Here is an 18,830-nt window from a genome sequence, read left to right as displayed (position 1 = left end):
AGAGAAGTAAGAACCATAAAAGGGAATGAGATATGTAAGAGTCGCTTAAAATAAGATAAAAAATGAGGATATTTGAAAGAATAAATAGTAAGTACTAGACACATCAATATTTCATTTTAAACATTTTAAAATTACTGTTTCATGACTGAAATTTAAGAGAGAAATATCTACATAATTAATCTACAAAAGTGCTGATTGATTATAATTATAATCAAAGGGTTTTTAAAATAAACCAATAAATTCCAGAAATAGAGTTTATGAATTCTCATAAAGTCTTCAAAACAACTCTAAAGTTTAACACCTTCAGTAATATAGTAGAAAAAACATATACATTGCTTATTGACATGCTTTATAGAAAATAAAGTTTAGAATTAAAAATAATTCTTCCTATCATCAGGAAAATGGCTTGATTCTTAATCCATAACATCACATTAAATATAAATTATAAAATATACCATAATGCCTTGTTTCAGCTTATTTAAATTGCATTATATGAAAGTACACTGCAGAAGAACACTGTTTACTGTGAAGCTGTGAGGCCCTGTAAACACAAGATGTTGGAGTGTATTTTTGAGGCATTGCAGGAGCATTTTAACTGTATGTTCTTACATATTGGCCAGTTTCGATGCCAAATGGATACATATACGTGTATCATTTTAAATGCTTCAGTAACTGTACTGAATCATCCATCTTCTACCAGTTTTTAAAACTCTGTGTGTGTGTTGATAAAGACAGGGAATTTAGAAAAAAAATTGCATGTTTGTGCTGTCACAGGGTTTCTTAAACTGCAAAGTCAAAATGTTGTGAAATATATTTTGAATTTTGAACTGTAATGAGTTTTAATAAATGAAGATAAAAATAGTACAGCCTTTTTATACTATAGTATAGATCTATTGACATTAAATATAGCAGTATATTCTTCTAATGGTCCTTGGGGACCATTGCACAGTATTGCTATATATCAGAAATTTTAAAAAGCCTGATGGTGAGGAAAGTAGAAACATAAATTGTGTCAACTAGCTGATGAAATAAGTGGCTGATTTGTCATTTTCCAATTGTCACAACCCTCAAGAACCTAGAAGTAAATCACAATGCTTTATTCCGTATATGAATGCATGTGTAACTCAATCGATCATCAAGACAAGTTCAAAACAAATTAATGTCATATTGAAAGCAATCAGGTACCACACAACTAATTTGTTGTTTTAAAATTTATTATGAGCAGGAAATATGCACATTTTTCTAATCATCATGCTTAAATATATCAATCTTTTCTTAGAATATTAACCAAATTGAGAAATTTTCATTAAATAAAATCACTATTCTTCTTAGGGAATCAAGAGCCACAAAAAATTATACTACTGTATTCAATATTGCTAAAAATTTTAATTTCCAGGGTAATTTTCTATTTATTATCTTTCTCACTAAAGTTTTAGAGTTTTAGAGATGATGAATAAAAAAAAACTATTATCAATGTTAATCTCAAACCTATATATCTAAGAATATATCATATAGGGTGTATTTTTTCCTTAAAAATGGGGTCTAACTAAGACAATATTCAATTCTCTTGCATTCTTTTTTGGAAGAGAGAATTCATGACAGGATTACATCTTATTCAGACATGAAATTGGTATATATAATTGACTACAAAATATAATACATTTTATTTAAAAATTTAGTACAAGTAAATTTGTATTCCTCATTTCATGTCAATTCCTTCCGATAATTAAGCAAATTCTAAATCAGCTGTAATTTTAGTTCCTAGATAGGAATATCTAAAATATTTTTGTAAATATCTTGTTTTTTAAGTATGTATAAGGCAATACAAACAGGAATTTGATGATGTCTGTATCAATGTCTTATGAAGGAAAGATATAAGACAATCTGATAACTAGTTTATTTTTCATTTTCTGTATGCTTTCCTTTTGTTAGACACTTCATTGTCCCTCTACTTTAAAAAATATAAAATCATTTCTTAGTATTTTTTCCAATTGCTTTCAAGAGAAGAAAATTAGAATGTCAGTTTTTCTGGGAGGTAACCTTGAAATAGAAGAGATGCCCTCTCAAAATTCTATATTTATTAAACTAAACGTCAATAATTGTTTTAAAACTGCTTTTCAATGCACAGTATTTCGATTTCCTAAAATAGATCATTGCCTAATTTTTTGTCCCTAGCAATATCAATGGAAGTTTAGGAGTAAAGGAGATTGAAGCAGCACATGTTTGTTTAAATCACTCTGCCTCCTTAGAAGAGATCATATTCTGGAGATAATCATGGCATAAATGGAAAGTTCAAGGGTTATTAAATCCAATTTAATTAAAAATGCATGTTGTGTGTCCTGGAAAAATTACCTAATGTCTCTGATCTAATCTACAAAGAGTAAAACAATAATTACCTAACTAGTTACTGAAGTATGTGATTAGAGAAGTGGGCTTTTTGACCTGAAAATGAGTGCTATAAACTAAATTTTTATATCCCCCCCCAAAATTCATATGTTGAAGCTCTAACCCCCAGTGTGATGGTGCTTGAAGTTGGGGCCCTTGGGAAGTAATTAGGTTTAGATGAGATTATGAGGGTGGGGCCCCCATGATGAAATTATTGTAGTTATTAGAAGAGAAGAGGCCAGAGCTCTTTCTCCAACATGCAAACCAGAGAGCAGATCCTCACCAATAATTTATTCTGCCCCACCCTAATCTTAGACTTCCTAGCCTCCAGAACTTGAGACACAAATGACTGTTGTTTAGCCACCCAGTCCATGGTATTTTGTTATAGCAACCCGAATTTACTAAAGAGGTAATGTTTGGAAAGAATGAAAGATGTAGGATGCTCCTATTCTTGAATTTTGTGTTCAAGTGGAAGAAGTATGTATGTCATATTAAATTGGAGAAGTTAATGAGGCTACACTGAAAATGCTCTAAAAAGAACCATAGTATCCCATATTCTAGATCACTTATGCAAATGGAAGGAACCTACTCTCTATTAATGATTTTATTTCACCTTAACTATTTGTAGGAAATTCTCCACATCTTAAACAGAGTGAACTGCCTTCATTCTTTTCCATAGGTAATTCAACCACAGAGTGTTACCTTTTAACTTTTTGGTTTTGGGCTGCGTGCCTTGGAAATAGAACTGGGGTCTTAACGAGATCAAATGTATTGTAAATAAACAGTTCATGGGTATGTATGCAGTTTAACATGGTGAAACAAGTTGGCACAGAACAAGATTTCAAAAATAAACATTTGGCAATGATGAGTATTATTAAAGAAGAGAGCTTCTTTGTTTGGTTGCTTAGTTGACTGTTTGCTTTTATACTACAGTGTAATTCAGCTGTTTAAAAAAATGACCAATCTTAACTGAAATCAGCGTTTTATAAGAACCAAAACTAGTTTGTATTTTATATTACACCTTCTACAGCCTAGAGTTGTCATGATAAAGTTAGCACATGAGAAAAAAACAAGAAATGTTTTAAAAAGCTTAAACTCTAGGAGAGGTAAATTCCCAAAATATTATGTGTGATTGAAATACTTCTTATACAAAAATATATATATATATGCATATGAAAATACATAACAGGATCTGATAATAATGCCTAAATAAAGTCAAGTCTTAGATAGCAATCAAAATCCTGGTAAAAATGAATGGGTGCTACATTTGAGCTAATATTGTCAGTAAGGGAAAAGCTTCTGGTCATGGGGCATGTGATTCAGTAACATGAATGGCAATCATAGGTATCATCTTCACATGTATTGCCCTTTCTTTTCTACTTTCATCTATGTGTATATGTTTCAATGGAATCTTAGGGTTATTTTGAACCACTTCCTTCTATACCTGTTTAGAATGTTAAGTTCTGAAAGTGAAAAAGTAGTAAAAATTTAGATTATAATTACGAGATTATGCTAAGTATTCCAAGTTATCCACTGCTATGGGTTACTATTTCTTGATAATGAGAAGGTGATGATGAGGAATGATGTGGAGAGATAATCCTAACCATTCAACAAACTGTTCCTACTGTTTAATCAACAACTAAGTTGCCAAGAAAGTTTTTGAGAGGGCTAGTGGAATTTAATCATTTATCCTGGGCATGTGAATCTTAAATATATCATAATAACTTTTAAAAAATTTTTGTAGAGAGGGGTGTATGGGTATTATCTCTATTAAACAAGACAAAGAAAACAAAACAAATTGTGGAATTTCCTATAACGAGAGTTCAACATTTAGGAAATAATGACAATGGGTTAGGATTAAATCTTGGAAAATATAAGGGGTAGAGCCCAGGTCATAAACCCAGATTAATCATGAAAATCTTTGTAAACATTTTAAGTTGGGCAACTATGCCTACAAATTAATATTGGCTTTCTATTTTATTTTCATGTCAATCATTAGATAACAAAAATAACTTGAATAACATGTGGCTTCAGGTTTTACCCTGACCATATTGATAGTGGTGGATTCACATCTTTAGCATTGCAGCAACAGTTTCATGTTGTGATTTGAACAAAGACTATGGTGCTCCAAAGAAGCAAAAATAATTCGAGAGAGAATTCATAGTTTTGTGGTGACTCTCTTAGCATATAATTTTATGGAAAAAAATCACTGAGTTCATAGAAATACAGTTTCATGTTCCAATAATTATAAAAATGGGAACAGTTTATTTCAGGTGGAAACAGCTTTTCTTCAAGGTATTTCTCTTCCTAAGTGTTCCTTTAAAACACATTCTAAATTCAGAAGAGACAATTTGCAGCAGAAATTTCACAGGGTTATTTAGGCTTAGCAACACATACACGTGCACAAAAGGAAGAGGAAAGAAAAGAAAAGACCACTGCTTCCATCAGAAAAACAAGCACTTTTTCCCCCTGGTGTCATGTCTTTGGATATGTACCGCCTTGGAGAAATGTATAAATCATTTTTATACATGGAACTGTCTTAGAAAACTAGAGATTTTAGTACAAAGAAAGCAATTCACTGAAAGAATGCCCACATGCCATTGTTATAAGTTACTATATATACACAAGAGGAACTTACAAAGAACCCCTGTTTTACAGTTACTGATGTACATTAGCATAGTGGGCTTACACCTTCTCCAGGCCTGAGTTACTCTTAGTATTACAAATAATATTATAACAATGCTGAAAATACTGATACAAAACAGCTTTAAGATGATATTTCCAAAAAATACCCTTCCTTTTAAAATCGAACTGTTTAATCCAGGTTTTCTTTTGAATGATTCAGCTTTAAAAAAGATTTTTCAAGAAAATACTAGTGTTTAAAACATCTCTTAAAATGTCTATTAAATGACAGATCTTCTTTAAATAGATTATTTTTATAAAGTATAATTCAAAAGTCTATCTTCCAGGAAAACAAAACTATCAACTCCAAAAGTCCAAATCAAAAACATTATTTGTGATACATAGTTCTTCCATATCCTGGGAAAAAATCCTTGATTATTTTTATCATGCTTATTTATTTACAGATTTAAAATACTCTAGCAACAGACACCAACATTTAGGACAAATCAAGCTGAATTCCACAATTAAAAATCATAATTTTTCTATTTTCCTATCATTTCTTAAATATTGCCCAGCCCAAAGTGTATATCTGCATGACCATTTTAGCTTCCAAAGTATGGTGGGAACTTTAGATAGCAATCTCATTAAGTCAAGCAATTTGCAGCGTATATTGTTCTCTTTTGGCAGAATTACAAACACGCAAAGAAAGAAAACATTTGGCAAATGTCTGCCTTGATGCACATGTGTGTTCCTTCGGTAAAGCAAAATTACAAGTACAACATATCCACTCGACTCCTTACTTTATCAGTTCCAATCTAAGTTTGCAAATATATCAAAGTTCAGTAGTTAAAGCTCAGGGGTGGAGTGTCTAATGGCTTTTCCCCAAAGCACAGAGCACAAATACATTTTTATAATAGGAGATGCATTTTGCACATAGCTTTAATTTAAGCAAGTTGTCAGATGCCATGCTAAAACTGCTATCTCAATTTCCCTTTATTCATCTTGCTTGTGCACGCTGACAGATTCTGTCTGTTAGAAAATGCAAGGGAAACAGATCATGCAGTAGGTGTGACAGTTTCAATTTGCATGGGCTATGGCTAATGTGGATATACTTAACAGCTCTGATGTGTATAGGAAAACCGCAGCCTTGATTCCTATTAGTCTTTTAAAAAATATTTATTTATGTATTTAATTGTACTCTTTGATTCTGCTCTGCTACTAATTGAACATGATGGAATTATCCATAGATCAATTCATATATTGATCTATCTCATGTGCACATCAGTATATAACATATTATGACATATTTGGGCCTTATTTGTCAAAGAGAAATATTTGACAGCAAATGGGTTTTAAATATTCCTGTTAGAAGCTTATTTCTAAGATTAAATTGCCAATGTTCACATTTACTTTACTTTTTGTTCTAAATCTAGATTTCTGCATAGTCAGAATATTGTATGCTGGCCAATAAAATACTGACTTTCTGTTCCTCAGTTCATAAAATTATAGATATAGGTTGATGTATATAAACCAAAATTGGATTTACATAAAAAAGAACATTTTAAAAAATAAGGAAAGAAAAAGAATAATTTTCTTAGGATGTTTCATCCTTGAAATTCTGAAAAAATGCTTATATTGCCATGACAGTGGCTCAAAGAATATAGCATGTCAGTCTTTATGCATCATTTAACAAAATTCGACCAACTTTATCATCTTGTGTTATGTCACGGTACTTCAACATCAATAACAAAAACTAAAAGCAAAATTTTTCAAAGATCAGAGCTGTCATTCTCTATTTGGCTAGCAATTACTCTGTCTGAAATCCTTCGTGAACAAGTATGAACTAAATGTTTAAAGGAAAAAAAATACAACCATTTCCCCCTTACTAGTATCACAAGATGAGCTTGAATGTATGTAATAGAGACAAACACATCTCTAGGTTACATGCAAGCCACATTCTTCAAATAAATATACCACCAAATATAAGACTTTAACATTTCTCTTTTTTCCTCCTTCTATTAACTATATAATTTAAAATTCTTTATAATTCCTTTATCTATTGTTTATCAGGTCTACTTTTATAGTAACACCATTAACAGTGAACAGATTGCTATTTGATATTATCTTCTGAAACCTTAATGCATATCAGTAAGTGATAGAGATAAAAAATAAATAAATTATGGACTATATAAACGATCATGATGGTCCCATTTATTATACACATATATAGTAAAGTCTTCAAGGCAATTCAACCTAGTTCAATTAACATGCTCAAACTTTCAGTCTTGAGAAAAAAAAACCACAACACAAGTCTTTGTTTATGACTAAGAAAAAAAACCCAATAACACAAGTCTTTGTTTAGAACTAAAATGTAAGAAAAAGTACATGACAATTTTAATATGAACTATGCACGAGAAACACTAACCATCTTTATCCTACCCAAAGACAGGAATCGGGTGATTTAATTACCCATCCTGCTGGCCTAGAGTCTGCAGCTCAGTGCTGTGTAAATTGTGGTGGAGAAACACATTCTTCCTGCTGTACATGTGTAAAGAGATTGGCCCTCTGGGTGGCTGTCCAAACCTGCCTGTAAAGGTCGAATGCTGTCGGGCCGTAGCAACTTGGTCCTTTGGTTTCTCTAAGAACGTGGAGAGCCCTTCTGTCTTAGCTATTGGCTTCAGAGAACTCTGCCCAACGGTGGCCCGTAAGTTCTGTGTAACCTCTGAAGTGAGGGTTTCATAAGTTCCTCTTGAATGTTTGATAACTTCTGCTAGTTCCTTGTCCTTCAGGAAATTACTTAAACAGAGACTTGGGAGTTGACAGGTCTTGTTTTTGTAGGGGCTTGTCTGGTCCGCTGCCGAATACCTAAAACGGTCCTCGGTGGGAGTATGTATTGCTTTTCTGTCCCTTGTGCTGAGATTTTGGCTCACAATTCGATTTCGATATGTAGCCTATGGTAAGACACGGAAAGAAAAAGATGTCTTAAAAAAACACTTTCATAGCATACCTACAATACAGAGTGATATTTATACATTTGTGTCTGAACCCGTAAATTTTCAATGAGGTTTATAAAATTATCAATACAATTATCCATGGGATTAAATTTTCCAGTGCAATACTATTACACATAGTGATTAAATGGTTAATTTACTCTAAAAGGCATTTTGATATTTGTTTATCTAATTTACTAAATTTGAATTATATAGCTTCACAGAAAATACAGATTTTATTAAGGTGAAAGATTTATATGATCCGAAGCGATGCCAGAGTATGAAAATACAGATTATTTTAATAAGTGATGAATATAGACATATGAGGCCATTAGTTTTTGTTGGTTTAATATGCTATAGTTACTTAAATATATGTCCAGAGAGTTTATAGAATTATCAGTATCATGATTTGTATCACCCAAGTGGTAAGCAAGAAATTAAAGAAACTAAAAACACACAAGTAACTACAATAATCTAAGAAGACCAATAGACAACTTATTAGAATTTCAATACATGGTTCATTTAGGCTTTTGGATGCAATTTATTAATCAAAATTAGATCCACAAGTACATACTACCTTCTTGCTCATAAGAATTGTATACTCTAGTAATAAAAACAAGGCATAGCTCATCGAATCATGCTGTGAAGAAGCAAAGATTACAAGCTAGCACTCATATTCCTCCTGAAGAGAGCACTGTGTTTGTGTAGAAAAACACACTGAAGTAAAAACTGAGACTGGCTGGCTTAATTGTTCTGCTTGCAAAAAATGAAGGATTTATTGCTGCTACAAAGAAAGAGGATAAAAATGAAGAGAAACAGACAAGGGAGAAGAGAGAAGAGCACTACAGATAGCAGCAGGCTCATTTGCTTATTTAGCCATCATCACTTTTTTGTTTGATTAATATTACTTATATTAATATTACTAATTTGGCATAATATCAAACCAAACAAAATAAAACTTGATTCTCAACTGTGAAACTCATACCTCCCCAAGAATTTCCCTTCTCAGTAAATGGCACCACATTCAGGCCAACACCTGAAAATTATTCTTTTCTCTCTTTTCTTCATACACCTTAAAATCAGGTCCTTGCTATTTACAAAATATAATCTCAAGTCATCCATTTCTCTTCATTTCTACTCTTTCTTCCTGACACAATTGCCTGGCACATATTAACCATTTAATAAATATTTGCTGAATAAAGTTTATTTGAGATAATACATAATATTTATTGGGTGTGTATTATATTTCAAACACTCTGCTATTGCTCTCATATATTCACCCTTCACAAGAGCCTTTTGAGGTAGCTTCTTCATTCCCATTATACAGACTGGAAAATTGTAGCACAGAGTTTGATTTTATCCTAAGCTAGTGTAGGACAGGCCGTCTGTTTGATTATCTACCAGTTCCTTCTTCCTCGAGTATTTCCACGGGAATTTTTCAAAACTTCATCACATTTTTCTAAAATTAATTACATGCAGAAAAATGTTGTAATATGAGCTGATGCCTCAAAATGATTATTACTGAAATAAGTCTCTCTCCTTTTCTTTTCTACAAAACAAAGACCCACTAGGCATCCTTAAACTCAGTGATTTCAGAGGGAAGGATTTTGTTACTCAGGACTTTCCTTTTCATTGTCTTGATGTCTGTGATGTCATCTTTCCTTTTTATTGTTTTGATGTTTGTGATGTCATCTTTACTTATTTATATTTTTGTGATAAGCTACTTACAGCAGACCTCCCCCTCTGTGACTTCTAATATGCTGTTTTAACTTAGATTTGGAGTAGACAGAGGTAGGCTGGTAATTAGGTGTAGAAAGGAAACATTGTAAGACTCACAAGAGATGCCTCAGACTTTTTAGGAGTAAAAGGAACAAACTATTTTGATTCCATTTTCGTCATTTGGGAACTTGTCTAGCTCACTTTCTTCTTCTTGGCTCTTTTCCAATACTCTAGGCTATGGACTTATTAGAAATGTGATCTTTTCTTTTTTCTCCATCCCTGTAAACTTATACGTTTATTTAATTGTTACCAACCAACCCCCAAATCAACCTTGTGCTCAATATCTGTGGCCAAATATTAGACATCATGGGTGCTGCTTATGAAATATTGTGGAAAAAATTGGGGATGAATGCAACATTAATAAGTCCATAATGATAATACCAGTGGTTACATTTCTTTTTCATTTCTATTTCAACAGATGCTGCCTAGGAAAGTAGAAATGGTAGGAGTAGACTTCATTTCCACTATTTTACTATTACCTTGAGGGAATATTCATTATTTTCTTTATGTGATCATTTTAATTCTCCTGGCATATTATATTAAATTGAATATACAGTTTTAAAAAGACATATTGAAAAGGATCAAATAAATAACTCAGTCACACAGGCAGCCTCAGCACCTCTTCTCTGGTACAATATCTGGTACTTAGAAGGCACATGTGGATCTACTATCAAAAGAAGCAAGATGGGGATTCTTACTCTCAATTTTTAAAGGAAAATACACATTTAAATCAACCATTTATGTTTATGTAGCATAGTTTGTTTTTGACATGTTAGTTTTTATCCCCTTGGTTTTTTTTGTTAAGTTCTCTGTGATGTTTACTATTATCTCCAAAGCTCATAGTGTACATAGGAGATTGCACTGTGCAGGGGTTAATCGTATGGGTAGGGTCAGATATATACGAATTCATTTATTCTTGTGATAAATATTTATTGGCCACACTGAGGACAAGGTGCTGCATACATGATGTGAAATAGTGCTGTTCATATAAGACCCAAATGCTACCTTAAGTCAGCTTCAAGTCAGACACTTTATAGTTTAGTGAACATGGCAAGTTACCTAAGCTTCCTAAGCTGCCAATTTCCTCATCTGAGAAATGAAGTTTTATATTTATATCCATACCTTCATAAAGGATTATTATAAATATTTAATGATCTCCTTGATTATAAAATGCCTAATATACCTGGAATGTAGTTACCTTAATCACAACGACAATCATCATCATCATCACAGTAACAATATAATGTAACTAACAGACCTTGAAACTACTTTGAGAGGTATTTATTTCATCCTTTAGAACCTAACCACTTGGAACACTTTTATCTCTGTTTTAAAAAGAAAGTCATTTTCTCTAGAAAATTCAAGTAATTTTATATTTATTGTTGTAGTTTGGTTCCACAGAACACAGACTCTGAGACAGATGTTTGTAAGAAATGTATTGGGGAGTGTTCTTAGCCCAACAACTATGGAGAATGAAGAAAGCAGAGTCAGGCAGAGTGAGAAATTAAATTCTGTGCAATTACACTACCTCAACTGATCACATAGGGATGTCTGAATTTGGGATGGCTCTTAATAGTGGTCTCCAATTCAGGTAAGTCGGTGGGAGTCTTATATCCCATCATCCAGTTATTGGGCAATGGCAGGCCCTGGGAAGGGCTATGGTATTGGGTAAGTAGGTTTTTTTGGTTTTGCTTTTTTTTTTTTTTAAACAGGGAAATTATTGGAGAGAAATTTACTTGAGAGCTATCAGTTGCCAACACTGTCAGCAACAGCAAAAATTAAGACTTCAGTCTTGAAAGTGTATTTGTTTGAGGCAGAGAAAGGGAAAAGTAGGAGGCATATCATACCATCCACTACGCTAATTATCCTACTGTGTGTTTAATATATTATAGGACAATTTGAGCTAGTAGAACACTGAACCTCGAGCCAAAAGACTCTAATGTTGGTTGTGCTACCATTGAACTGTGTAACATGGAATGAATAAATTAATTATTCTGGGCTTCAGTTTCTAAGTCCATTGAATGAAATGAATAAAATGTAAGACAATAGAATTTAGATCTTGAAGAAACTCCAACAATCATTCAGTTGCTTTCCAATTCTAAAATTCTAGGTTTAAAATATATATTTTATGCTACATGTTTTGGAATATGTTTATAAATACATAGGAAACATCCTCTTGACACAAAATATTAAAATACATTTTGGCATAAATATTTGGATAGGAAGGATGGGAATCTAGATAGATAGATATATAGATATATTTGGGTATATATATATAATATATATAATAATTTCCATATCATGATGTTAATCAACGTTTATTACCTCTGAAGAATTTGAGATCCCTGAAGGTAATTTTAATGCATGTGTCTAGCCACATTTTTCTCAAAATCAGAATTAAGCCTCCTGAAACTCATGTAATTATGTCAGATTCTGCACAATTTAGTTGTCATGCAGCTAGCTTATTACCTATCCATAGAATCCTAATGAGGATGAAAGGATGGATAATCTAGTGATTAATCAGTCAAGTGTGCACATTATAATAAGTTCATTGTTACCTTTTAATTGTCTTCCTCTCATTGTTTTACAATAGCCTATAGCCTGTATTTCATCAAATGCAAGAAAATACTAATTTTAAAACATATTATTATTTAATACACCACCAGGAAATGAAAAACAAACAAAACACCTGATGCTGATTTAAAAAAGAAATAAACCACATTCACTTATTTCAGCCTGTGTGATCCATTAGTAAGTCACACCAGCCTCTCATTGCAATTTATTTTGTGCTCAGTTGCCTTGTTTGGCATTTGACAGACAGTCCTTTTGCATTTTTCTCAATGATTCAGTGTCATCCACACATAGGTATATTCCCTCTCTAGATTTCATAAAGCATTGGGTTTTTACTCAAGAAAAAAGCATGAGGGCTGGGCGCCGTGGCTCACACCTGTAATCCCAGCACTTCGGGAGGCGAGGTGGGTGGATCACCAGGTCAAGAGATCGGGACCTAACAGACATCCACAGAACTCTCCACCCCAAATCAACAGAATATACATTTTTTTCAGCACCACACCACAGCTATTCCAAAATTGACCACAGAGTTGGAAGTAAAGCTCTCCTCAGCAAATGTAAAAGAACAGAAATTATGACAAACTGTCTCTCAGACCACAGTGCAATCAAACTAGAACTCAGGATTAAGAAACTCACTCAAAACTGCTCAACTACATGGAAACTGAACAACCTGCTCCTGAATGACTACTGGGTACCTAACGAAATGAAGGCAGAAATAAAGATGTTCTTTGAAACCAATGAGAACAAAGACACAACATACCAGAATCTCTGGGACACATTCAAAGCAGAATGTAGAGGTAAATTTATAGCACTAAATGCCCACAAGAGAAAGCAGGAAAGATCCAAAATTGACACCCTAACATCACAATTAAAAGAACTAGAAAAACAAGAGCAAACACATTCAAAAGCTAGCAGAAGGCAAGAAATAACTAAAATCAGAGCAGAACTGAAGGAAATAGAGACACAAAAAACCCTTCAAAAAATTAATGAATCCAGGAGGTGGTTTTTTGAAAAGATCAACAAAATTGATAGACCGCTAGCAAGACTAATAAAGAACAAAAGAGAGAAGAATCAAATAGATACAATAAAAAATGATAAAGGGGATATCACCACCATCCCACAGAAATACAAACTACCATCAGAGAATACTACAAATACCTCTATGCAAAAAAACTAGAAAATCTAGAAGAAATGGATAAATTCCTTGACACATACACCCTCCCAAGACTAAACTAGGAAGAAGTTGAATCTCTGAACAGACCAATAACAGGCTCTGAAATTGAGGCAATAATCAATAGCTTACCAACCAAAAAGAGCCCAGGACCAGATGGATTCACAGCCGAATTCTACCAGAGGTACAAGGAGGAAATGGTACCACTACTTCTGAAGCTATTCCAATCAATAGAAAAAGAGGGAATCCTCCCTAACTCATTTTATGAGGCCAGCATTATCCAGATACCAAAGCTAGGCAGTGACACAACCAAAAAAGAGAATTTCAGACCAATATCCTTGATGAACACTGATGCAAAAATCCTCAATAAAATACTGGCAAACCAAATCCAGCAGCACATCAAAAAGCTTATCCACCATGATCAAGTGGGCTTCATCCCTGGGATGCAAGGCTGGTTCCACATACCCAAATCAATAAATGTAATCCAGTATATAAACAGAACCAAAGACAAAAACCACATGATTATCTCAATAGATGCAGAAAAGGCCTTTGACAAAATTCAACAATTCTTCATGTTAAAAACTCTCAATAAATTAGGTATTGATGGGACGTATCTCAAAATAATAAGAGCTATCTATGACTAACCCACAGCCAATATCATACTGAATGGGCAAAAACTGGAAGCATTCCCTTTGAAAACTGGCACAAGACAGGGATACCCTCTCTCACCACTCCTATTCAACATAGTGTTGGAAGTTCTGGCCAGGGCAATTAGGCAGGAGAAGGAAATAAAGGGTATTCAGTTAGGAAAAGAGGAAGTCAAATTGTCCCTGTTTGCAGATGACATGATTGTATATCTAGAAAACCCCATCGTCTCAGCCCAAAATCTCCTTAAGCTGATAAGCAACTTCAGCAAAGTCTCAGGATGCAAAATCAATGTACAAAAATCACAAGCATTCTTACACACCAATAACAAACAGAGAGCCAAATCATGAGTGAATTCCCATTCACAATTGCTTCAAAGAGAATAAAATACCTAGGAATCCAACTTACAAGGGATGTGAAGGACCTCTTCAAGGAGAACTACAAACCATTGCTCAATGAAATAAAAGAGGATACAAACAAATGGAAGAACATTCCATGCTCATGGGTTGGAAGAATTAATATCGTGAAAATGGCCATACTGCCCAAGGTAATTTATAGATTCAATGCCATACCCATCAAGCTACCAATGACTTTCTTCACAGAATTGGAAAAAAACACTTTAAAGTTCATATGGAACCAAAAAAGAGCCTGCATAGCCAAGTCAATCCTAAGCCAAAAGAACAAGGCTGGTGGCATCACGTTACCTGACTTCAAACTATACTACAAGGCTACAGTAACCAAAACAGCATGGTACTGGTACCAAAACAGAGACATAGATCAATGGAACAGAACAGAGCCCTCAGAAATAACGCCGCATATCTACAACTATCTGATCTTTGACAAACCTGACAAAAATAAGCAATGGGGAAAGGATTCCCTATTTAATAAATGGTGCTGGGAAAACTGGCTAGCCATATGTAGAAAGCTGAAACTGGATCCCTTCCTTACACCTTATACAAAATTAATTCAAGATGGATTAAAGACTTACATGTTAGACCTAAAATCATAAAAACCCTAGAAGAAAACCTAGGCAATACCATTCAGGACATAGGCATGGGCAAGGACTTCATGTCTAAAACACCAAAAGCAATGGCAACAAAAACCAAAATTGACAAATGGGATCTAATTAAACTAAAGAGCTTCTGCACAGCAAAAGAAACTACCATCAGAGTGAACAGGCAACCTACACAATGGGAGAAAACTTTCGCAACCTACTCATCTGACAAAGGGTTAATATCCAGAATCTACAATGAACTCAAACAAATTTACAAGAAAAAAACAAACAACCCCATCAAAAAGTGGGTGAAGGACATGAACAGACACTTCTCAAAAGAAGACATTTATGCAGCCAAAAAACACATGAAAAAATGCTCATCATCACTGGCCATCAGAGAAATGCAAATCAAAACCAAAATGAGATACCATCTCACACCAGTTAGAATGGCCATCATTAAAAAGTCAGGAAACAACAGGTGCTGGAGAGGATGTGGAGAAATAGGAACACTTTTACACTGTTGGTGGGACTGTAAACTAGTTCAACCATTGTGGAAGACAGTGTGGTGATTCCTCAGGGATCTAGAACTAGAAATACCATTTGACCCAAAAACTTGTCTCTTGGTGAAAAACAGAAATACAATAATCATGCCAATGTGCAAAGCCTAAATTTGTTAAGGCTGGATGATGTGATGATAGAATTCATGGGGGAGGGGAGAAATACTTCAATCACTGATTAATGAATATTTAATAATGTTTTCTTTTTTCTGACGTCTTTTTCCTTGTTTTGTAAAAATTATTGGTAGTTGCCATGAATGTTATCAGGCAAAATTATTCTGTTATAATTGCTTGCATACATAAGAACTCTGTACATGATTACTTTCATTGTCTTTAAAATATATTTTTCCTGCAAATGTTCTCCACTTTACAAAAAAAAATATTGCTTTACAAGAATTGTTCTTAAAGGAATAGAGAAACTTGAAACAATCCCCAATAGCCATCTAGGAAAACTGGTATTAGAAAAATAACTAATGTTAAACAGAATCTAAAAATATTTGAAAGATTAATGAAAATATCAACATTATAACATGAATTCAATTGAAAGAGTAGATAAATATTAAATTATGTTAAAGTGAATCATAATTATTCTTGGTTACAGTTCTTGTAGTAGAAGCTAAGTAGTCACTTTTGTATGGATAATTCACACTGAGAAATGTGTCTTCTGCATAAGTTCATGGTTTCCTATTAATGAGACCTGCAGGTTAAGATACACAATGAGAATACTATATATTTTATTTCCAAGAATAGACACATTTACCTCTGCCCATTATAGTACCCAGGTGATATGGTTTGTCTGTGTCCCCAGCCAAATCTCATCTTGAGTTGTAGTTCCCGTAATCCCCACATGTCATGGGAGAGACTCTGTGGCAGTTACCCCCATGCTGTTATTCTCATGACAGTGACTGAGTTCTCAGGAGATCAGATAGTTTTATAAGAGGTTCCCCCCTTTGCTCAGCAATTCTTCCTGCCATCATATGAAGAAGTACATATTTGGTTCCCCTTCCACCATGATTGTAAGTTTCCTAAGTCAAATATGTCTTCATTAGCAGTGTAAGAGTGGACTAACACACCAGGTCAAATAGAATATAAGTTTCATAAGGGTAGGGACTCTGCCTGTCTTGTTCAATGCTGAATACACATGTCCTACCACCACCTGGCATTTACTAAGAACTCCATTAATATTTATACAGTCTGGAAAATAATCTACTGGACTTTCCTTATTAAAATGGCTTATCTAACAGATCTTTCAGAACCACCAAAGCAATATGACATTATATCTACAGCATTAGATATCAAAGCAAATGAAAAAAAATCAATTTCAGTGTATTTTGTCATTACTGTAGAAAAGGAATTGAAAGGGAGATATTGTATGGCTGCAATTTTTAATTGCTTCCCAGCCCCATTGTGTAAACATGGGGTAGTGGGTACACACATCTTTGGGTAAAATCCAGAGCTATAAAAATACTCGCATTAAAATATGTTTAACTCAACTCCTTTATCTTCTATTTATGTAAATATTTTAACTTCTGAAATACAAATGACAGTGGCCATAATATTCTCTAATTTATAAAAATAATAAATTTTGATAATTTAGTAGTAGTAGCAAGATATTCCTTAGAATAAAAACTCAGCAACTGACTGACCCATTTGACGCTGGTCTAGTTGCTTGGAGACTGATTGAGTAGATCACTTTATTATTTCAGAAAATTAATGGTGAATGCATAAGCTGAGGCATTATAAACAAATGACAGAATACACTCTATAATACATATATTAATTTAATTAATTACAAATACATAAACATAGAAACCTACAGGCAGAATAATAGAAACATGCAATGTTGTGATATCAAGAAGCCATTATCCCTATACTGTTAAATATAATTACATGTAAGAAAAGTGCTTTGAATAAAAGCATGTATGAATATTACTCACAATAAAATATTGAAATTTATAAATAAATCTTAAATGTAAATAAGCATTTTCATCTTATGTACTGTATGTTTATTGTTATTGGGACTATCATGTACATTGCAGGATGTTAGTAGCATCCTTGTCCTGTACCTACAGAAGCCAGGGTACCTCTCTGTCACCCAGTTGTGACAACTAAAAATGTCTCCATATATTGCCAAATGTCCCCAAGGGGTGGGGGATGGCAGCAAAATTGCCCCCAGTTGAGAACCACTGCCCTAAACTACAATGCTTCCTTAAATTAAACAGATAAAAATGGTCAGTGATATACATACCAAGAAAGAAAACCATTATACATACATTTCTATCCTTTTATCATTTATAGCCATTATGAGAGTGAAATTAAGCCTTTACAATTTTTATGTTACTTAGTTTGCAAACACATATAATACTTATTATATACCAGGCATTCTTCTGGGCCCTTATAATTATTAATTTTAAAAAACATCATCTCCTTTACTAAATCAATCCAACGTAGTAGTACACAATGAGAGCATTTATAAACTACTTACAAAGTAAATGCTCCTTTTGATATATCACGACGTAATGTGTTGATGTAAAGCAAACAGGCACTTCTAAAATGTGCCTCTTTCTCAAGTACAATCATTAAAGGGCCAATGTAGACTCAAACCAAATTTAAAAATAACAGGCTGGCCTTTTCCTGTCATCACTGAGAAATAGAATTTCTCTTCAAAAGGTTTTGGCACCGTTGCTGTGTCTGTTTGTAGCCTTAGATGTGGAATCTGTTTTCAGTGATAAAGAGTTCTGTTAAAGGTCTAGGAAACACTCTACTACAGAGAGATTGTGTAAAGAAGTAGTTACTGCTTTACAAGCAGGAAGCCCTGTAATAAGCTGATGTAATAACCAAAAAGAAACATCCAAAGGTTCTGGCAGACAGGACCTGATTTTTTTTCAGATTGCACAAATTACCAAGAGGTGTGGAATGGTGCACATTGTCCAGAGTTAAATTACTTCTGGTTCAACCTCGCTTCTAAATTCTACTCGTGGGCATTTAGGACTCAAACAGGATTAGAAGACATGCATGAGATAAGCAAGGTGAACGCTAATAAGGCCAGCAGGGCTCCCAAGAGAGTAAAATCACAGCACCTCTCTCTTCAAAGGAAAAGTGAAAACATACAACAG

The 18,830-nt window shown here is 33.6% G+C and overlaps 1 protein-coding gene across 2 annotated transcripts in view; it reads right to left on the bottom strand.

The window, feature by feature from the left end:
- Positions 1 to 1,197: 1,197 nt before the first annotated feature.
- CCSER1 (coiled-coil serine rich protein 1) overlaps positions 1,198 to 18,830 on the bottom strand; it is a 1,421,845-nt gene continuing 1,404,212 nt past the window's right edge. The window contains exon 11 of one of the 2 annotated variants that reach the window (XM_012499332.2): positions 1,198 to 7,958. In XM_012499332.2, the coding sequence (XP_012354786.1) occupies positions 7,473 to 7,958 (486 nt within the window). In that variant the 3' untranslated portion in view covers positions 1,198 to 7,472. The remainder of the gene's footprint in view (positions 7,959 to 18,830) is intronic. The other variant, XM_030819130.1, reaches the window with a different exon arrangement.

This window comes from Nomascus leucogenys, chromosome 9 (assembly GCF_006542625.1).
Source record: "Nomascus leucogenys isolate Asia chromosome 9, Asia_NLE_v1, whole genome shotgun sequence".
Classification (NCBI taxonomy): domain Eukaryota; kingdom Metazoa; phylum Chordata; class Mammalia; order Primates; family Hylobatidae; genus Nomascus; species Nomascus leucogenys.
Note: the sequence above shows the minus strand (reverse complement) of the source record. Positions and strands in the feature narration are given on the sequence as shown.